General features: G+C 40.4%; 1 protein-coding gene across 3 annotated transcripts in view; it reads left to right on the plus strand.

The window, feature by feature from the left end:
- The first annotated feature begins 370 nt into the window (after positions 1 to 370).
- The window catches only part of LOC147697113 (gamma-aminobutyric acid receptor subunit gamma-3), a 1420783-nt gene continuing 1397311 nt past the window's right edge, over positions 371 to 23842 (plus strand). For all 3 annotated transcript variants that reach the window (XM_086933291.1, XM_086933292.1, XM_086933290.1), the window contains exon 1: positions 371 to 540. In XM_086933291.1, the coding sequence (XP_086789417.1) occupies positions 386 to 540 (155 nt within the window). In that variant the 5' untranslated portion in view covers positions 371 to 385. The remainder of the gene's footprint in view (positions 541 to 23842) is intronic.

Consider the following 23842-nt stretch of genomic DNA (forward strand, 5'->3'; position numbering starts at 1 on the left):
TAGATTTACTTATCTGTCCATATTTCATTTTCGATATTTTGTTCTTGATATTGTGACCCATCGATATTCTGGTTTCGATACTCAGCGTACACACCTGCTAAGCTGGTGCTCACAAGTTCAACTCACAATTTTCATTTGCACGAACCATAGACAAAGGTGAGAGAGCATACATCTCCTTCACAAGCATTAGACAGGATTGATGCTTTAATATATTGAGTTAAAAATATGTACTATCTTTTTAAACCAAGCGTAGATAAAGCGTCTTACAAAATAAATGAAAGTTTACTTTATTAATTTCTCACATTTCCATCTTTTGTAGGAATACCAGATCGATATTTTTTTTGCTCAGACCTGGACCGATAGCCGCCTTAGATTCAACAGCACTATGAAAATATTAACTCTGAACAGCAATATGGTGGGACTGATTTGGATACCAGACACCATTTTCCGGAACTCTAAAACTGCTGAAGCTCATTGGATTACAACACCCAATCAGCTGCTAAGAATATGGAATGATGGGAAAATATTGTACACATTAAGGTAAGGAGTGGTTCTGCATTAAGATAAGTTAGCTATTGTTTCCGACATTATTGCATTCTCCAACTTTCACAAAGAGTTACTCTTGTGCTACTACTGTTACTATTTATTTATTTATTTATTTATTTATTTATTGATTGATTGATTGATTGATTGATTTATTTATTTTCTTGAGTTTTATGTAGCGCTGGCAAGACCCGGAGGTATCAGAGCGCTTTACATAAGGACACAGCGAGTTACAAGTTACAAAAGTTTCACAGTAGTTACATAATGGATAAAAAAAAATGCAGGAGTAAATTAGCGAACACGAAAGCCAGGGTAGGAAAGACCAGGGACAGCAGGTAATCCACAGGGAGGTGGAAGAAAACAAGACAAATGTCCGTGATCTGGCTGGGTAGGTGACGGCCGTAGCCAGTGTGCCAGGGCCAATCTCCCCTTCAGCTGTTCCTACTCCTGCTCCTAATAATGCTGCTCTTTGAGAAGCCTGTCCCCTTGCCACTCTCATTCTATAGCCAGGGGCGGCCTTAGGCATGGGCGAGCTGTGCACCTGCACAGGGCCACCAAACCCAAGGGGCCACCACACCAATATATATCCTTAAAATAATAATCCTCTGAGGATGGATACATATTTGCGTGGTGGCCCCTGGCAGGGATTTGGCGGCCTCCGGCTCTGTTCCACTTCCAAACACACTGACCCCCCATCTTCACTGGCCTCCGCGCTCCGCCCCGCCCGGACCCCCTCTTCCGGGGCCCCCTACCTATGCTCCCTGCCCAGGGCCGCATGAGCCCAGAGCCGCCCCTGCTATAGCACGCTACACGCTGCTTTCACTCTTATGTCTCACTCTGAACAAGCAAACACAACACAAAAAAGCAGATTGTCCTCTAGGGGGCGACCTACAAGTATGTTCAACTCATAAAGGACTTTTATTTTGGAAGCGTGATTCACGCTATGGATTTTGGATTCTGAAAAGGAATTGTGTGCTGACACCTGCACCCCGTGCTGAAATGGCTGGGTGCCCTGCGGGCACATTCCAGCAGGCAGAAGACATGCTTGCAGTAATGGGGAAATTGACAGCTAAAAGACCAATTAAGAAATCATTTAAACTGACCAGCTGGTGAGCAGTCTGAGGACTCTGCAGGTGAATGTTCCATGGAAATTGTTTTCCAAATTGTTTACGAATATGATTCCAAATGAAGGCTATAGCTTAGCTAAACTACTGTTTTCTCACATAGCAAGAGTTGTGTTATTTAATGCTGCCGTTCAGATAGATTGAGTTGTACCCTGTGATTAATTTGTAAGCAAAATAAGTTCCACTGACCTTGTTCACGTTGCAATTGCTAGTACCGACGCTAGCTGCAAATCATTACAGTTCAACACATTTGAGAATTTGAGTTATTCCAAGTCACCAATGGCTTTACGAATGGCATGGGCACACAGCAGTTATTTATTTTTAATGTATATTGATTGATTTGTAAAACATACTGCTGATGTGCTATGTTTAAAAGCATAGGGAGCCCCACCGTGTCATGGAATTCTAAATAAATGAGCTGGTGTTAAGAAACTAGCACCGGTGCCGAGCCCTGGCAAGCACCAGAGTAAGTTAAGCACTGGTTGTACCCATCAATTCAGTCAACTTGCTTTCATTGTAAAAGAGGTGTACTTGGTAATTATTCAATTATTTCGAGTTCCACTGTTTCTGGTCCTAGTACTTACACAGTGAGAGGCACTCTCAATCTGAGCCTGCCACCCTCATGACAAATTCAAAACAGTCACCTTTATGGTTAAGTGAAAGACCTTTCCCAAAACACTGTCTATAAATGTGCCTTTCCTGTTTTGTCTGAATTCTGTAAAGAAAGATAGCTTCTATGCTGAGGGCCTTATAGGTAGGCAGTCTGAACACTGTAGGACCACGTCTTCCTGGAGCCCATGGAGTTGGCGGTCCAAAGACTGCCGCATTACGAGCCGACCACAGAGCTGGCAGTGTGGAGCCGGGGATCTTACAGTTGTGGTGAGTTCTTTTACAAAATATATTGATGCCTGTGTGTGCATTTTGACTGCATATGTGTTGGATGCACACATATGCATGATATTTGTGAGACAATACCATATACCTATTACAAGAGTTCGGCCCATATCTGAGCAGTCTTGGCAATGGGTACATGGTACAAAAAGGACTCAACTGAAGATCACCACACACTGGGTAGTAATCCTCAGGGTGAAGCTCCTGCTGTGAAAGGGGACCTGAAGAAAGGGATCCACATTGGAGTCTGCCTGGGAGAAGAAAAAGGGGTGAGTACCCACCCAAAATCCTTTGTCACTGTCACCTTCAAGCATGTAGTCAGACATCTGTGGCCCACTTGTGGAACAGGTAACTCTTAACACACACAGCAGTGCAGCTCCACTGTACTGCCTTATTGCGGCTGTCTTTCCCTGATCGCGAGCCCGGCGGCCTGCTGGCAGTCTCTGTGGTCCAGCACGGTCTTCGCAAAGCCTATCCGCCCAACTCGTAATACGGCGGTCAGACCACTGAGCTCACTGCGCTCAAATGCCACTACCGATGCGGCGATCCGCGGTTTCGCCAAACTCGTAAGTAGGCCCTTAGTCTTTAGTTAGGGTTAGACGTTACATGATGAGCAAATCTCAGTTTCTGATTATGTCAAAATTGTCTAGGCTGTTTTTTAGAGTGTGCGTTTGTGTTCCTTTTTCAGTTCCTGTTTTTTTTTTTGCAGTTATATGTTGTGCGGACTAGACCCAAGCACTTTACATGAGAAAGAGTTGCATTACACAAGGATACATTCATTTTTGTGTAGGCACAGGGATATTAAGGGGCATATTTATGAAAGAGTTGCATCGCCCTTGAGCCACGCACCCGGGCACCAGAATTACGCAACTCCTAATTTTGATTTATTAAGCCTTTCTCAATCATTCTGCAGCATGCATAGAAAGAGGAACATGCCTCAGGGAATTGTTTTTGTGCAGGAAGGTACCCCTCCCTGCACAAAAATAATCCTGCTTACAATACTGATTCCCTTGCACCATGGTGTAAGGGTGCCTGCATTGGTGCTAGGCAGGATATTGTGCGCCTGCGCTGGGAAATGGCAGGAATGTGTCATATATTCTTAAGTACAGTGCATTTCTGCCCTTTCCCTATCACACATCACATCAAGGTCACTTGCTGTGCTGCATGGGTATTTGTTAAATATGCCCCTAGATGGTTTGCCCAGAATCACAGTATGTTGAGCCAACCCCAAGTCTCAAATCTGGCTCACCAGTTTCAAAGTCAGCAGCTCTGGGCTGTGTGCCACATAATCTCCCTGGCTCTGTTGAAGCTGTAGCCATGTTTGACTGATGTGCTGAATTAACACAGTGATCCCAGCATCAGGACAGCTCTACTTGGTGAACGTTGCTGACCACGTCTGGGCGTGTGACAGTTCATGTTGAATTTTCTAGCTATTATGAAGATACACCTACCTGGCCACAGAGAACATGCCTCAAGGGGCAGAAACATCTCTATGAGCAAGTAGTGAGATAAGGAAGAGGGACACTGTGATAATAACAGACTGTTCACTTTGCTTTTAAGATCCTATCAGTTTTCATTCTGGTGCTTGCAGTTTTGTATTTCCCATCAAAAACCTAGTATTACAAGAAGTTCAATGCAAAATAGGGCGAGATCAAAACCTAGAGCTGACTGCACATCTAGCAACTCACATGGGTCAGAGTTTAGAGGTTACTAATGAGCATCAGGTAGGGAAATCTCTAAGCATATAACTATAAAAGAAGGCAGAGCATATCTGGGAACGGGTTTCCTATGGTTTAACCCCTTCCATGCTGGTGACGAACCCCAGCCGTCATGCACTACGGTGCTCGTGTGCTGATGACGGCTGGGGTTCGTCATGACCCGCCCCTGTTTGTTTGTTTACCGCACGGGGGCGGAATCGGGCCAGCAGGGAAGGGGTTAAAGCAATGCAGGAAGCATAATTGCTGTGCTGCATTGCATGATACATGCAGAGGATAAATGTCCCATGTCTTTCCTAAGACATGGCACTCTTCTGGTGCACAGTGTGCTGCCTAGTGCCAATGCAGGCATCCTTGCGCTTTGCGGCAAGGATGACTGCATTATGAGCAGGATTGTGTTTGGGCAGGAAGGGGTATGCAGAGAGCATCACACATAAAAAGGAAGTAACAAGGAGAAATAATGATTTTGCTGCTTATTACGCCCGAGACTAGGAGGAGAACCATTTTGGCACAATCCCAGGTTAACTGATCTTAGTAGACTTGGGATTGTGTCAAAATCCCTGGGTGGATGCATCAGATCGCCCGTGCTCACCCATGGAACACATCTCCAATACAAGGTACTTGTGTTTTTTACAGCGTAAAAAGAAGAGGTCCCGCAAATTGGCTCTCTACAAGCTTTTTGTGTCATGGTTGCACCAGAAAAGTGGCAAAGCCACAATACAAAATGTAAGTAAATCTACCCCTTTGTGTGCAACATGAATACTTTTTTCACACATGAGTGTATTTGTTTACCACAAGTAGTACATTAAAATAGGTTTAGATTTTGTTAGTTAGGTACTAAACCATCACTAAGGCAACAACAAATGTTACAATACACAGGACAAAAGGAAACAAATGACCTAACACTATAATATGAATTCAAACAAGTAGGGCGTTTTCGAATGGGATCGATGGGAGGAGACAGAAGACAATGTAGATCATATGGCAGGGTAAGATCTTTGACGAAAGTGTGATTAAAAGGTTCTTCTTGTTAGCTCCTCCGTGTAGTCCCTTTGACCAAAGGCAAGGGGCCACATGAACCTTGTAGAATCAACATTAATTTGCCCGGCAGGAACACAGAATTGGTATTGAATGTATGCATGCTGGTTGAGTACGAATGTAGTCAGAAATTCAACATAGGGAGAATAGGGATCTGACAAAACTGTAGGACCCCCTAATTGGGCAATTGAGAGGGCTGAAACATGTTGACCTACCAGTGCGGAATAATAACCTCTCCCATGCATCCTAATAATTTGTAATGATCTCACTGCGATCCAACAATTAAAAGAAGAATTTTTCTAGGGTAGGTTTTTTAGATTGTTATTCTTTCCCTTCCGGATCCTTTTCCTAACTCCCCCACAAAAGTTCTGTTTGTGAACTCTGAGATCCCACCCGACACTAGATAATTCTTTGGTGACTGCGGTTAGCTGAAGGTGAAGAATGACACCTAGAGTGGCATGTGAGGTCATTCTGTGCACTTTTTTGTAATGCTTGCGTTCTGTTATGATCTATAGTGTCACATTTGCCACTTTTAATTTTGATTTTCGAATGCTAAAAAAAATCAATAACCCCAAGTGCTTAATATGTGCTTAAAGTCCATAGGGTCAAAAATCAGTTTTAATAGATATCATAATTTTTGTGTAAATTATTCCTTAATTCTCCTTGGTTTCCACTTAATAGCAGATTCACACCCACTGATCTTGTCGGGGAAACATGATGTGAGATCAATATAGTTTTCTGATAAGCACACTACTGGCAGTGTAACTCCCTGAATATTTTGTTCTCTTTAGCACATACGTATTTTAACCATGTTCATAACAACCTAGGGCCAGATGTACGACCATTCACTTTTGCGAGTCACTAATTGCGTTGAATTGTGGCTCACAATTTGCGACTCGCAAAAGTGAATGTACAACAGTGTCTCAGATACTGATAGCGATTCCAATGGGGTTGCAAATTGTATGCCTCATTAATATGAATGAGGCAAGCACAATTTGAGATCCCATTCGGTATCGCTAGCACTACCAGGGATGGTGGCCTGCTGGGATCAACAGACCACCATGTCTGGGACTGCTTTTTAAGTAAAGCAGTTTCTTTTCTTTTTTGATTGCAGCCCATTTTCCTTAAAGGAAAGCGGGATGCATTTATAAAAGAAAAATGAAACTTTTACGTTTAAGAGTTTTTTAAGGGAAGGCAGTGTTCCCTGGGACCACTGCCAGCTCACAAAAAATATTTATGCACCTATTCACAAAGGGGATGGGGTCTGTTTTCAACTGGTTTACCACCTACTTGAAGTAGGTGCTAAACTGTGAGTGTTTTTCGGCCGCAAATGCGGTTGCAAAACAATAGTAAATGGCATTGAGTCTCGCTATTAGGAAGAGACGCCCCTTCCTAATGGCGAGTGTCGTGCAAGCTATTTTGTGAGTCAGTGACTCGCAAAATAGCATTTGTACATGGCATGACCCTTTTTTTGCGGTGGCAAACCGGCTGATATCCCATTTGTGAGCACAAAAAAGGGTCGCACATCTGGCCACTAGAATGCTTTGTGTGCCTAGTAGTGCACGCAGTTCAAAAGATTAAAAGGATTCAATGAGCAAAACATTGGCTCACATTTTAAACTTTAGCCTTAGCATCTAGGCAACCTGTAGAGTAACTGCATGTATGTGTTTTTCTTAATAAACCGGCTATAAAAATAAAATATATATTTTTTTAACGAGAAATAGAGCAAACATTTAAAACACTATGAAAACTCTCAAGCTTTTTTGCGCTCGCAAAGGGCCAGATTCTGAGAATCTGGCCCTTTGCGAGAGCGATTTTTGCATTTGGGATTCAGCATCCCAAATGTAAAAATCGCTAATTGCGATCTCGCAATTTTGCGAGGAATGACATTTAAGGAATCTCTATTTGAGATTCCTTAAATGCAATTCAACATCCTATTTAAATTTGCGAATTCGCAATTTCTAGGCGCAATTTACCGCGAGGTCAGACCTCGCAGTAAATTGCGAAAACTCAGAAAAATGCATTTAAATGCATTTTTCTGAGTTGCATGTTACACACACACATGTCTTTTGGACATGTGTGTGTGCAACACCTGTGTCACAGATCATTTGAGGGGTGCTACAGGGTGTCCTTTGGACACCCCTGGCACCCTTCAAATCGCTATCTTATTTACGATTAGCAAATTGCTAATCGCAAATAAGGAATACTCACCATTCATTCCTATGGGCCTTTTGGCCCATAGGAATGCATGGGGAGTTTTTCCTTATTTGCGATTAGCAATTTGCTAATCGCAAATAAAGAATGTGTAGGAATCGCAAAAAATATTGCGATTCCTACATGAATCCCGTTTTGCGAGTCCTTAATAGCGATTTGCTATGAATCGCTATTAGGGCCTCGCAAAACGGGAGAATGATGAATCTGGCGGTATATTAATAACTAAAAAAATATCAGTGGGGACAACTTCAATTTATCAACACCTCAGCAGGGTCAGACTGTGGTGTTTCAATGGCCAGGCACAACAGGAAGGTCAGATGGTCTAGCTTTACCCACAGGTTGATATGATTATACAGTAAGATTACTGAGTTGCTCTCAGATGGTGTTCCACCTCAGATGTCACAGAAAAGTCACACTTTGTCTTCAGCCAATGAGCACCTGAAGCTGTTGTTTTTATTCTTATGCCAGTCCATCAAACGCAATGGCCTGTGTATGTTTGTATTGCATCAGTTATTCTTTGATAGTCCTCAGCTCTAGGAGATGAGGAAATTATGGGCAAGAGGCGATGAGACAATCATGAAAGTTTAAAAAAACTCTCAGTCCTTAACTTTTATGATTGACTCGTCTCCTCCAAGTACCGTAGCTTTTACCCTGATTACTTAACCCCCAAAGCCATAAGATAAAATGTCATCCTAGTACAACCTCACCAGATCTGATTCAAGCAAGAAAATGCTGTTTTGTATTTTTTCAATGTCAGTTACTGATAAAAAAATTAAGAAATCGAAAATCCAAACCTTTCTTTAAAAATAAATTGTGAACTCGAAACTCATAAAAGTTTAAAAAAAATGTAAGAAATGTAAACTTTGGCTACATTATCTAGGCTACCTGGCAAATATTATACCCAATGAAACTCCAATTGAACCCACCTTTTGAGCACCAAAGTCAAAAACATAAATATGTTTCTTTGGATTTAAGATTCTGTAGATTTAATTGATCCATAAGGCAATCCTCAGACAAAGTATATGTTAAAAATAACTTTAAGAAACCAATGCCTGAAGGATAAAATATAAAAAGTTATCTAGGCACAGAAACAAATAACTAGAAAATCGGAGAAGGATTCAAAGGTTAATGTAATATAAAAATATTTAAAGCATAGATCAATACAAAAAGTTTGATTTAAAAAAATCAATGGAAAATCAAAACCACTGTGAAAGTGCTTCAAAATCAGACACTCTTGACTTGACATCCTGCTGGCATTTTGATAGAAATGAAATTTCATATTGGCTAGGGTATGCACCTAAGCCAGGCAGAACCCAACACTCTACTCAGGGTAAGGGAGTTACACACCCAAGATAACCCCTCCTCACCCCCATTGGTAGCTTGGCAGAGCAGTCAGGCTTTTCCCAGAGCCAATGTGTAAAACATTTGTACCCCAAACACACAGTAACAAAGTGAAAACACCACAAATGGACACCACACCAGTTTAGTAAATACATTATCATTAGCTAAACCAAACTAGACCAAAACAACAAACATCTAACATACAGATATCACAATAAAACCTTGCTAACTAGGCAATTGTCATAACATCACAGGTAATGCAATAAAGTAAATACTTAGAGGTTGCACATGTCATGTCAACACCCTATGCCATCACTGTAGATATTATGAAAATCCTGAAATTATATTTGTTATCCTATCATTGCAATTTAAAAACAACATAAATCATGGTTCCATGTTTAAATATCAATGTGAAAAATAGCGATTAAAAAAATATCGACTCCCTATACTTGAACAGGTAAGTACAATAATATTGACTCAAAAATATCGATGTAAAAAATATCGACATTAAAAAATACCATAACTTAAATTAAATTCATGAAATAATATTAATATTATTAGCAAAATTAATTAAATTTAATATATTTTAACTAATTATAACAAATAAACTTAATTTAATAAATATAAACACAAAAATATGTGTACATATACATATATTTACTTAAATACTTTTTATTAAGTATTATCTTTATTTAATTTAATGTATACACTTTTTTAATTATATAAAAATCAACACATATATATAATTTAAAATAAAATAGCATATTCTATTTTTAATTAACATATTAAACTTTTTTTTAAAAATACATACATTTAATAACAAAATAAAAACATTAGTAGTTAAAACGTTGGATAGCCGGGGGTAAAAATTACTATTCCCACTCCAGTGAGTGCAACAGTAGGGAAAGCGCGGAATAGCTTTGGGGTAAAAATTACTTTTCCTCATCCAATGAGTACAACAGTAGGGAAACCGATGGATAGCAAAGGGGTAACCTTTATTATTCCCACTCCAGTGAGTGCAACAGTAGGGAAAGCACTGGATAGCCTAGGGGTAAAAATTACTATTCCCACTCCGATGAGTGCAACAGTAGGGAAAGTGCTGGATAGCGGAGGGGTAAAATTTACTATTCCCACTCCAGTGAGTGCAACAGTAGGGAAAACGCGGGATAGCGGAGGGGTAAGAATTACTACTCCCACTCCAATGAGTGCAACAGTAGGGAAAGCGTTGAATAGCGGAGGGGTAAAAATTACTATTCCCATTCCACTGAGTGCAACAGTAGGGAAAGCGCTGGAAAGAGGAGGGGTAAAAATTACTATTCCCATTCCAATGAGTTCAACAGTAGGGAAAGCGCTGGATAGAGGAGGGGTATAAATTACTATTCCCACTCCAATGAGTGCAACAGTGGGGAAAGTGTTGGATAGCGTAGGGGTAAAAATTACTATTCCCACTCCAGTAAGTGCAACAGTAGGGAAAACGCTGGATCCCAAAACAATAAAAAACAAAAACATCAACATTTTTATTACATTTAATTTCCAATATTAACATAATTAATATATATTTAAATATATTATTATTACCAAAGATAATAAAACACAATAATTACACATTATGTAACACTATAATATCCACAACACACACCTAAAATTACATTTAATAATGACAAATTAATTAATGAAAATTAATGTATTATTATTTATTAATTAGTCAGTAAAAATAATTACTTACCAGCTTTCACACCATTGACACATCTAAACACCACAACAAACACCTAAAATTAATTAAACAATTAACATAATTAATTAATAATTGACTAATTTAAATTAATTACCAACGAATTATTAAACTATTATTAATTATTCAATTAACATATTAATTATTCAGTACATTTTATATAATTAAATTACTTCCCCTATAAACCCACAACCTGCTACGGAACTAAAAAAACAGAATTAAACTTAAACTAAATTAATAACTAGTAACATTTTAAAACATATAATAAAATGACAAACAATTCTCATTAAAAACACTAAAATACATAACATTATTATTAAATCGATATTTTTGTAAATTAGATTTTTGTAAATGATATTTATTCCAACTATATTTATGCAATCGATATTACTTACCTGTCAGTCGATATTCTCGTCAACTATATTTTTGTTGTCGCTATTTCTTCCCCACGATATTTCTGCTGCGATATTTATGTACCACGATATTTCTGGATAAAGCACCAGTTAGGTAGGAAGAGAAACACATGAATTGCCAAACATCATTGTACACAAATCTCCAAATATCACCAGTGATTGGTACGGTGCATAAATGCAGGCCAATACACAGTGAATAGGGCATACATTAGGACATGAAAGGTGACAGTAACACCTGTATCACTAAGTTTCTCCATACGCATCAAGACTTATAGGAGGCAGCGCATCTTCGTTCCTATCAGAAGCTATATGGTAATCAGTACACCCTTTAGGGTGCAGAAGCCTCTGGGCACCAACAACATACATTACGGTAGCCTCACCAACTTTCCAAAATGTGGCTAATTACCACCAGGGCTCAGGGGCCTCTGTCGAGGTTCCAGCTGCAATGTCTCCACACAAAACGAATGCCCCCAGGTATGTGGTATGGCGGGGTTGTGCCTACACAATGCAGATTTTGTTGAGGAGACCTCTCTTGGTCCCCCGCGTACAGTGTAGTACAAGGTGGTTGCCTGCGCATGTTGTACAGCCGCTGCCCCCAATGCTACCTTTTGAACTGAAAGCCGTTCTTCTGTTGCAGCGGGTGTGGGACCATCCGGGGCTTGTTGGACCGCTGTTAATAATGCAGGGAAACTGTGCCACCTGCGTCCTCTATACAGCACAGGATAGAATTGCTTTACTAGGCCCTGGGGCACCTGAGACTTGTTGCTTTTATAGTGCTGATTCCCCTGTCTCCTTTTGGCCCTCCTGGTTTCTCTAGCAACACAAGGGCAGGCAGGGAAGCCAAACTAGCAGGGGATTCCGCAGGAGGTCACACGCCTCGTATGTAGCTACCAGCTACGCACCATGAATGCGGGTCACAACAATCAGCACAGCCCCATGCTGTTTAGGGCATCAAAAAGTGTGATACATGCAGCTAAGCCCAGCAAAGATCCGGGTCTCACTCTGGCAGTCCTTCAGCCCCAGGGCCGAGAATACAGCATGAAGTGTACACCACGTGCTGTTCTCTTGGCACAAAATGGAACAGATGAAAACAAAGTGCTCATTAAGCACTTTTTTAAGGCGAAGAATAGTCCAGTCCTTCCCCTGCTCTACACAAAAGTATCAACTTGCTGGCCGGCCCACCCCACACACATCAAGGGGCAGCACTCCTCATACAACTCACTCAGCTCTCCTTTCAGGCAGGTCCCTTTTTGATCCAGAATGGATCCTTTTGAAGTCTTTGATTTACCTGAGACTTCTAACAGGAGGTAAGCTTTGGAGATCTTCTCAAGCAGGATACCACAGCAGGGTAAACAGTGTCAGTCCTTTTCCTTTGCCCACAGATAGAAGCATCAACTGCATGCCAACCCACCCCTCACACATAAAAAGGGCAGAGCTCCTCACACAGCTCTTTTTCTTGCCAAGATCCTCTTGTTTCCAGAAGTGATATATAGTTCTGGGACCAGAGCCCCAATATTTATACAATTTTTCTCTTTGAAGGCAACACAAAGAAAAGTGTCTGCTGCACACATAAACCAGTTCTGCCTTGCTCAGACTCAAGATTCAAGATAGCCTGGCTGATGAGGGGTGATGCCCCGAAACTGGCCGTAGGATGCTTGTTTCTGGTCCAGGAGAGACTGTGCTAGGCAGTTCAGGCAGGACTGTTCCCATGAGGAACAGGATCAAGACTGACTTGCATATGGCTGGGTCCAAACTGGGTTGGTGTGGTGAGCAAAAGAACAATGGATTAAACCCAGATGTTTGTGACTGAGATGAATATTTGCATTGTTCAGCATTCTGTCCATCAATTGTTCCTTTCACATTTTCTAAAAGTGGCATTTTCAAACACACAATGTAATAACCTTTACTAAAAGGTATGTTATTAAATTTAGACTTTAGAGACCCTAAACTCAATTTCTCTGTCTTGTCCCAATGGAGAGTTACACGTGTAAGATGTTACAATGCAGCTCCCATTCTAACCTGTGTGACAGACATCCTTTAAATAGGGTAAAACAAAATGCACAGTATTTCACCATCAAGACATGTAACACACACGAGTAGATGTCCTAATTTTATTATGCACTGCACCCTGCCCATGTGAGTACATTGGGCCTACCTTAGGGATGACTTTCGTGTAATTAAAGGAAAGGTTTGGACCTGTCAAGTTGGTGCACTTGCCAGGTTGACATGGCAGTTAAAAAATACATGCAAAGACACTGCAGTGACAGGTCTGAGACACATTTGAAAGGCTACTGGTGTGGATGGCACAATCAGTGTTGCAGGCTCACTAAAAGCATTTGATATACAGGCCCTGGGCACACACAGTGCACGTTACTAGGGACCTATCAGTAAATCAAATATGCCAATCATAGATAATCAATCACAATCACAATTGACACAGAGAGGATATGCACTTTAGCACTGATCAGCAATGGTAAAGGGCCCAAGGTTCTATAGTCAACAAAAAACAGGGTCAGAACAATAGTAGGCAAAAGGCAAAACTTTGGGGGATAAACCTACAAAAAGGGCCAGGGGTAACACATTTCCTTTAAGTTTCTCATAAACTGCAAGCACTCTAAATTATTTCCAATGACCATATTGGAAAGCAGACACAATCAATTATTTTTGAGCCATTACAAATACATTGTATGGAACTTTCCCTTTTCATTGATCTTCTTGAAATATTCTAGTACAAAAACAACGTGATGTATGGGATGTTGGACCAAATCTTACCCATATTGGAACCCTTCATAAAAGAGGCCTTGCAGCAAAACCAGCATGCAAATCACATACCCTACAGATTCATCCAAGGTGGCACCTAACCCAAAAACCTTTTCCAGTGCCATCACTACCATGACAATTTGTGGGCTGGCAGTCCCTCTATTTGAAAACTATCAATAGCCCAGTTACATGGTTATGTGCTAATATATTGTTTCCATAATCAAAAAGTTAAGCCTTCAGGCTTTATCAGGCTTTTCCCAATTTAAAAATGGCCTACAGTCTTTGGCAGTAGCATTTCAACAACAATTCACAAAACAATTCCATTGACTTTAACATATAATTGAAACAAATCATGTGATGAACCAGAACTGAAGCAGACATATAACATAACAATACAATAAACAAGAAGCCTCCATGGAAAGGTATGCCCATTTAATGTGGTCAGAGATAAAAAGTAAAATCATCAAATTCTTTTCATATGTCCTCTTCCTTATCAGAGCGCCAACCCATTTAGCTAGAATCTCTATATATTTTTAGGACATTGTATGCTCCAGCAAGGTTCCTGGTTGCTTGGCAACCAGAGCATATAAAATTTGAAGAGCACAATCGTGGCCTTTGATCAAGGCAAGCTTTTTTCTCTATCTCTTTTACTTCTTCAAAATCGCGGCCCAGGTGGGCATATGTTGTACCTGCAGGTGAGTTACATCTTTTTCTAATCATCGTTGTTTTACATTTACAATGAGGATTTTCCCACTTGTCCGTGAGCACTGTAAAATCTCTATCTTCTGGGCATTTGGTGACTCCTGTCAGTCGATGCCAGGTGTCAGGACAAGCTTTTGCTCACCAACACACCCTGGCAGAGGAGAACCATGCAATGAGCTATTAAATGTGCATGGTCCTTCTGCGGCCTCCTCCCACTTGACAATCTCATCTGTGGTGAGCATTGGTTTCACTGCTCCCACTCTCTCTCTGCCCCCTCTCTATTTCTATGGAAATAGGGGTCATGACAAGGAGCAGCGAATGGAGTGAGTGCTCTGGGGGGACCCTCACCTGGTGATGTGGAGTGGCATTGGTCATGTGAATTATCCTTGAAGGCTAAGAATGTCACACAGCTTGAGATGGCTCTGCTGCAACATTCCAATGTGTATCTTTCTATTTCTGTCTGCCTGTTATGAATCCAAACCATGCTCAAGTTGCAGAGTAGACTTAAGGCCTTATTACAAGCTTATTGCCGCATTGTGAGTTGGCCACGGGGGCGGTGTGGAGGGGAGGATCTTGCAGTGGTGATGAGTATATTTCACAAGTATAACGATGCCTGTGTGCGCATTTAGTCTGCTTATGTGTCAGATGCACACAAGTGCATTATATATGTGGAAAAATACCATATACCCATTACCGGCATTCAGCCCTTATGTGGGCATCCCTGACAATGGGTATATGGTTCGAAACTAACTCATCTGAAGATCGCCGCATACAGGGTTGTAATGCTGGGGTGAAGATCCAGCAGTGATGGGGTGACCTGGAGAAAGGGATCCATGTCAGAATCTGCCTGGATGAAGAAGAAAGATGTGAGTCTGCACCCTAAATCTTTTGTCACAGCTACCTTGAAGCAGGCAGTCGGCCAGCTCTCCTGTACTGCCCAATGGTGGCTGCCTTTGCCCAACCCCGAAAATAGCGATCTGCTGGTGGTCTCTGTGGTCGAGTTGCGAAAAAGTGTAGCTCAAGTTGCGGTCTTCGCTAACCTTATCCGTCCAACTCGTAATACAGCAGTCAGACTGCCGAGCTGACTGTGCTGGGACCACCAGCGTCTATACGGTGGTCCATGGGACTGACAAACTGCTATAAGGTCCTTAGGATTTCTCTGTCCACACTTAACCATTTAGAGAAATTTGACACTTGTAGGCTATATTTAAGCAAAATTAGGATTGGTGTCCTTAAAGACGAATAGGTTTGTGATCATCTTGTCTACAAATGGCAAACTGAACAGGGGAAACACTTCTACCATGAGTTTAAGTAGAAAACTAAAAAAATAATTGACTCCTTAAATCAAGAAGGATGTGGGCTGTTTCATCATTCACCAGAGTCCTCGCTAGATAAATTTTACCAACCAGAGACCTGGAAGGTATTTGTCCAAGGGATGGATTGTTAATCTTCAGTGCTGCCATGGTATTGAATTGCTGAAGCGGCCTTTAACAATGTTTTGTGTAACCTGCTGTGGTTGTCTATAAGGTTATATTACAACACTGAGATACTGGAAGCTGCACCTGAAGGGCAGAGGGCCAGTAACAGTGTTATAGACCATCTGTGCCACCATTCAATGTTTGCTTTCTGCTTCTTTTATTAAATTTACAACATTCCACTCACTCTCTGTGGATGTAATGTTCCAAAAGCTCTCTAGCTCTCACTAAGAACATAAAAATACGCATTTCTATAATTTCTTTCAAAGGGAAGCGATTAAAGACATACAGAAATGATAATGCCCTAATAACAGTTTTGGAACCACCTAACGTATACATAAATGGACCAGTTGGGTGAAGGGCAACAATCAATTTGAGATTCACAAAGTGTAAATAGGAGAGGGGTGATTATTATTAATAGTTTTTTTATGTAAAGAATAGAAACAACACAGAACAGATGTTAAATAAAAAAATACATTACCCTACGGAAGCAAAGCTGATATGACCCTCGAGCAGGGTAATTGTAATAGCTCTAGGTTTTCTTATAGTAATACCCTGTTTTTATATAGTGTTTCTGTCATTTCTAAGTCCTCTGAAGTACAGTTGCATTTAAACTCAATATATTGATATTCAATTTCCTGACCTCAGAAGAATGGAAGACTGACTTTTTTCAGGAATTCAGACTTAGAACCTGGCTATCACCGCAGTGGCCCACAGCAAGCATGTAACTCACTGAGCCATCATGCCAGCTTTTAGCCTTGCATGAATACTGTATTCATCGAATGCACATAATGTACATGTGCAGATTAGTTGATATCAAAATAGTAGGAAAATCTGTAAAATGCTAACATTTGTAATGTAACCTGTCCAATGGTTAACCAGATCTTTATCTTTTAACAGGCATTTCAGACACACTGGAAATGCCACTTAAATTGGTTCATTAATAGGTCAGAGAATTTTAGATTTCACATGCAGCTTAAACATGAGGCAGTGTCGAAAATGGAGGGCATGGACAAAATGCTGACATTCCAATGGCCAAGTACAAAGCTTATTAAAAATTGTAGGGCGAATTGTAAGTGGTCAAATAATTTTGAGCTTTTCTTTCATTGAACAGGTTACGATTGTAAAGACATGAACATGCATCGTGAATAATCTTCAGATTGTGTTATTATTATCCAACCTCAAATAATCTGTATTCAATCATTTCCCAGATGATCATAAAAGACACACATGATTTTAAACACACAAATAATAAAAAAAAAAAACAGTCAAACACTTACAGTTTTAAAATGCATCAATAGAAATAAAATACATGCTAAGCACAAAGCCATAAAAAGATATGCTCTTAAAACGTGGACTGATATAATACATGATAAGATTTGAACAAGTAATCACAAAGGCCGTACAGAAGGCACAAGTAGTGTTGACCGACCATTATTTAAAATAACATTGCTTTTCTCACATGTAAAATGCCCCCCAAAACACAGCTAATCAAATAACAGATATCTTGGTCATTTAGTTGCTTGAAAAAGAGAAAAACAGCTTGACATTTAGTAAATGTGTGCCTGCACAGCAGAGGCAATAGACATTTCCTGGTGCAGGGGAGGTAAAAGTTACAAAAGAAAACGCAATGCAATAAGGTCTGATTTGATTGCTCATCCCACGGGCAAATACAGATATCGTTTGAAGAGTTTTGTCCCAGGGGTAAACATAACATCCAGCATATTGCTCCTAACCTAAAACAAGGCAGTAAGTTCCATTTGTATACGTTGTGCACAAATAATGAGTATGGGGAGATCGCAGCTGTCATCTGAACTAAAAAATAATCACCTACAGACGGCTTCACCACTTCCACAGCCTACCTAGAGGCCTGTCTGTGTGTGTATAAGCATTCCTAGGTCCAGCTTTTTTATTTCTTGCTGATACTTTTCGGGTTCTCAAACAAGTGTGCGCAATCCAGAGCAGATTTAGTATCTCATATATACTTTAGCCAAGGGATGGTCAATCCCTGGTCACAAGCGAAACAATCTGTAACAACTGCATTGGAATTTAGAAGATTTTTCAAATTAAGCTCACCTTCCTTATTAGACCAACTGGAACACTAAAGGGCTACAGGAGTGGCACTAATGAGGTCCTGAACATACTCAAGTCCTAATTCTTGGAGTAAGGGGAAGTGAGGTGTCGAAGGAGAAACCTCCAACGGGGGGAACAAAATCTATTTTCCTCAACTTGGATAGTAGCAACATCCCTGTAACCCCATACGCACATGCCCTACGAATACGTTGCAAGTCATTTCTTTTTATAGATTTCTATTGATGGGGCCAATGGCATTCTACCAATGTAAGCAGCTAGAGAGAAAATGGTGCAGACCGCATCAGAAAATTGGGTTAATCTACTTCTAAGACACACAGACAATATGCAAGCATCATCCAATTCCAAGCCAAGATAAGGAAAAGAGGATACCCAATCTAATTTTTTCCTCCAGTTGATTTGGTACTAGTTTTGATGTTCCTAGGGCTGCACACAATAACAATTGTTGTGGTGTAATTTTATTCCAAATCAAGGCCCTTCATGAATTCCACTAAGGTATTAAGCAACATCTTCATACAGCTCGCCCTTCTAGCAAGAAGCACTGCATCATCCTCTTTTAATAAGGCGGGCACAGCTTTATCTTTTACGAGTAGCACATCTTCTCCAACAACATCTAATGTCCTCTCCAAGTCATTGATATATAATAAGAAGAGGATAGGGGCGAATAAGCAACTTTGGCATACTCCTCGATTGACTTTAAATGGGGAAGTACACACTCCAGCCTCGTCAAATCTTACTGAGGCTGTGAGATCCTGGTGTAGGAGTTTAAGAAAGGACACCAGGTCTGCCTCTAGACCCAAAAGTTCAAGGATTTACCACAGTTTTAACCTTTTTATGCAATTAAAGGTGCTCAATATCTCAATAAATGCAAGATGGATTGGGATCCCCTTCCCTATTTATATTTGGCCACGATAAAATGCAAGTTCAAATACTGCCCAATAGTTCCTAGGCCCTTCCGGAAACTATATAGTACCTGGATATGATGTTATGCCCCCTTGACCACACTATGAAATGATCTAAAACTATTCTGCCAATTATTTTAGTGGTGTAGTCAAGCAGGGAAATTGGTCGATAGCACCTAGGCTTGTTGGCATTGCCCTTTTTCAAGAAATGATCGAAAGCCTCCAAGATAGTAATATCCCTCGCTGCAAACCCCTTAAAGATAGAATTGAAGACTGGTAACCCAAATCCTGGGTCTTCCTTAAATAAGTCCATAGGCACCCCATCTGGGCCAGGCACTTTTTTTGCTTGGGCTGTCATAAATAGCTTTAAGAACTACCTCCTCCCTAAAAGACAAATTGCTACAGGGGGACTCCTTGAGCAGACCCTCATCTGTGGGCACCATTTCAGAGGAATGCACAACTGAGAAGTGGGCAAACCACACTTCTGGAGTAATAAGGACTGTAACTTTGCCTGGGGGCTGGGCTGGTGACATGCCTGCCTGCGCTACCTTCCAAATGCCTGCAGATTTGTATTCTGACAGGCTACCATTATCGCCTCCCACTTCTCATCCTGAATTGCCGATTTTCCATTTTTCAATACCAGGGCGTATTCTGTCCTACAGGCTGTAATTAAAATCTGATTTCTAGGTATTTGCTTTATGGCCTTACATAGATTTTCACTCGCCACTCTGCATTCATTATTGTTATTCAGAAATGTCATGATTTACCTGCACAAAAAAGTTAAGCTGATCTTGTCTTTGCAAAATAGCCATGCTGTGGCTCAAAGAATTGACCATCAGTGGGTATGGGCATTTGTTTTACTGCTTGGTAAAAGGTCAGAGCAAGATGATCAAATCTCATTATTTAAAACTCCAATGAGCTTCCGTTGGATGGATATTTTTTTCATTAAAAAGTCTGATTACACTGAACAAGGAAGTACACTGTGATGTTACCAGAAAATATATGGAACTTAAGACGGTTCCAACAAGTATTAACTGACATAACCAGACACAAATGTACGTTTTGTAACCACACATCTCAAAGTCTTGTCATGAAAGTAAATGGAGTGATTCTGAGCCATTGACATTGATATTTCACAAATATGGAACCATACCAGGCCTTTTAAATGTTAACACCCTGCTAAGAAATGTTTGTTACTTCATGATCCTGAATGTTAAGAAATGAGAAGACACAAGCAGTCAGGATTAGTTCAAAGGTATTGTATAAGGTATATAAGCAGTGCATACCAGTAGAAAAAGTCACACAAACCACACAAAAAAGCTAAAAAAAAAATAAAGAGAATTTTATTTTCAGTAAAATAAGACCTAAATAACAAAAATCCAGTAAGGGGAACTTAGGACATGATATTTTAGATTTTTAGGTGAAAATAGCACCAAGACGTGCAAAGCCCCAATGAAAGCCAATGATCACTGCATCCAAAAACCTAGGCATGATTTAGGCCGACCACAATCGTGCCCTGATCGGGTATACCAATTGGGTCAATCCCAGTGAAAAGCCTGGAAGTCTAAAGTTCAGAAAAGTCCCAATTGAGAAAGGGGCATTTGTCACTTTGTTGAAGAACACGATTGGAATTAATTCTATGTCCCAATGCAGAAACAGACTTTGGCATCCACTCTGAGTGGGCCACCATCGAAATCGTAGTTTCTGTTGTGGAACCGAAACTCGAGTACTTGAAGCAGGTTGGTCCCACTGTAACTCTGGATCTTTGCAGATTTCTCTTGAAAAATCTTCTAAATTCCAATGCAGAAAATACTTCGTTGTTTTTCATAAATGCTGGAAGCTTGGAGCAGAATGAAGCTGAAATTCAATCCCATACGTGAACCTGCCAGAGGGCTACTTTTTCCCATGGGTCCTGTTGGCGGAAAACATTTCAAAGATTTCCAAACTTTCTACTAGTGCCCAAACATCCACAGGAGTATACTTCTAGGGTCACCAGGACCCAAGAGGATGGCACTTAGGGTGTTAGGCAGAGGCCAACAGCAAACTCCAGTCAAGGATGAATTGCTACTGGTCAGCTGGGCATTTCCAAGAAAAGGCCTCTTTCTGCTTGTTGTGTCCCTGTCACCACACAGGTGGTCAGCCAACTCACTTTTGGGGTACTCCTCTTTGCCCTGGGTACAAGAGGAAACAAGTTCAGTCATGTAGGTCTCCTCACAGGTCATAGACAGAAGGCCCAGTCCTCTTCTTGTCTTTTGCAGGTCCGAAAGTGTTCTTAGTTTGGTGTTTTGGGGTGCCACATTTATGGCTGGTATTAGCTAGTGGCTGGGGTTGATTCATGAGTACTGCCAAATCAATTGGTTTAAAGTTCCATGGGGCAATATGTTTAGTAAAACAAAGCAGCTTTTCTCAGTGACCAGAAAGAAGATACACAATAATTGTTATCTGGCCCTGTTTGATTCCTTTCAAGAGCGCAGACTTTTTACATGTGTCTCAGACAGACCTATCAGACAAGATGTAACCCTGTTATCTAAACAGGATGACCCAATACCCCACCATGAAAATTCTGCTGAGCTTAGAAAAGTTATCCCTGTCCCTTAGGTCGATTTGTAGTTCAACTGACCATTTGTGTAGCTCCTTGGAAGAAGTTAACAGCTGAGGTGCACCTCATTAAGTTCAAGTTCAATCCAACCAGCTACCAGAGGCTAAGGCTCATTAGCCTCCTGAAGGCTCAACCAGGGAAATGGTAAATTTCTAAAAGGTAATATTCTTCAATATTTATTTTAACAAATGTCACAATTGGTTTGGATGTCAATAACTATTAAAAACAGTAGATTCATTATTTATCTAGCTGGTCCAAGTCACAAGATAACAGTATTACTATTGTATCTGCATTTCTTACCACATAGCCCAGCTAGGTCTGCCTCATTAAAAATAGCTTTTGCAGCCTTGTCATTGTAGAGACATGGTAGCATTACATTTCTACATGTCCATCTTTTAAATACCATGTACCCTGCCTTTTGCGCTACAAGGCCTACATAGGGGTGACCTACTAATATTTAATTTAAAAGGAAGGTCTATATCTGTCAAAAGGGTTATATAGGTTGCACTGCTGGTTTAACAATACGGCATTCAGGCTACAGAGAATATGCCTGAAAACCTGCTTTAAGTGCCATTGCAGTGGATGGCACAATATGTGCTGTAGTCCACTAATGGCATTTAAGTTCCAGGCCCTGGGTACACTTTCTACGCCATATACTAAGGATTTATAGGCAATCGGAATGTGACAATCAGGAATAGGCTAATTTAAAAAAGGGAGCACTAACACTTTATAATGTGGTTAGCAGAGGTAATATAAATATGATTATAAAGTCGGCAACAATATAGAGCCCATCAAAAGGTGAAGAATATTGGGTGACCACACAAAATTACAGTATTTCCAGCAACTGTCATTTGGTAGATGGAGGGGGTGAAGGATGGTACTATAAATTATGTTTATTAAGGTGAAATGAACTCCATAAGAGAAGCAATACTTTTGTCTTTCCCCTCATCACTCTTCAGTGTGGCTGGTGAAACCCAGGAGCAGAAATCTTACATCTCTTTTTCCTTCTCTTGTGCATTCTTCAGGAGACTACCCTACTGTTAGAAGCATCACTCTACATAAAGGCTGAGCCAGGAAAGTAACCTGAAAAGCATAATTGAAAGGGCAACTACCCTAAACCCAATCTGAAAGTGCAGACAGTGAATATACACCTCCTGTCTGCTTTCACAATATAACAAGGAATGGCAAGCCAATAGGTCTTTATTTTGGGACCTTTTAAGTATTTCTCCATGTAGCATATTTTCCTGGGTGCTACACCATGGTTTGTTATATACTTTTCTGTAGACTAATATGAAAGTTTGTAAACAAAATATTTGTAAAATGTATATCTAATATTTTTGTAAGTGAAACAAAAGGAAATGATGAGAAACAAAGAATTATCCTAATTATGCTAGTGAATACATTGCATTTTCTTTTTCTAGTTTGTTATGTGTTCAAACACCCATTTGGTAGCAAGAAGCATGTATGCCCTAACTGCCTGTTATTTGTAAATATTAGATGAATTGCTATTTATTTGCTAACTATTATGCTTGCACTGAGATAGAGAATATGCAATGCAATAGGTGTTCTCACACTGCTTTAGAAAGAACTTTTGCGTGTAAAACAGGAAATTTGTGAATGAAAGGTGCTATAATACAGATAATAAGCACAGAATTAAAAGCCCATTTGTGTGCATAAAATTGCAGTCCCGTGTGTAAAGTTAATCCAAAGCAATGTATCTGCCTAAATTAAATAAAAGCTATAAATGTACCATAAAGCTGTAATATAAGTTTAAAGATACATATGTCCAGGTCAAAAATATTGTTTTTATGCTGACTTGTGTAACAGGGTGAATACATCCTAGTGGATTAGCATTTGTCCAGGGGGTGGGGTTGGGTGGGGGAGAAGCCAAAAGGTCTGCTGATGTTTGAAAACTTAGCGTGTGTCCTACAGTTACGAAAGGAAACCAGGAGGAGCAAAGGAAGTAAAAAGCAGCCTTGTTATAAAGATCCTAATCTAGCCATCTACAGCAACTGGCTGACAACCCCAGACATCAGAAAGTTTCTCAACACAGTCTTTTCATTCCCAGTTTGAATCTGTTCATATGATGCGTCCCTGCTGGCACTTTGTGTGATCTTTCACACGCATAGTGCTTAGAAGAGAATGCCTTAGTAAATGGGCATATCCCCTTGCTTTACGTTGTCACTCAGTATTCCATTTTTCGAATAAACACATTTTGGAAGTCAACGAATAAACCAGAGCACTTTACGTGTGCACCAGTTGCAATACAGATGGACACATTCATTTTGTTAGGCACGGGGAG

The sequence above is a fragment of the Lissotriton vulgaris genome, chromosome 8 (genome assembly GCF_964263255.1).
Source record: "Lissotriton vulgaris chromosome 8, aLisVul1.2, whole genome shotgun sequence".
Classification (NCBI taxonomy): Eukaryota; Metazoa; Chordata; class Amphibia; order Caudata; family Salamandridae; genus Lissotriton; species Lissotriton vulgaris.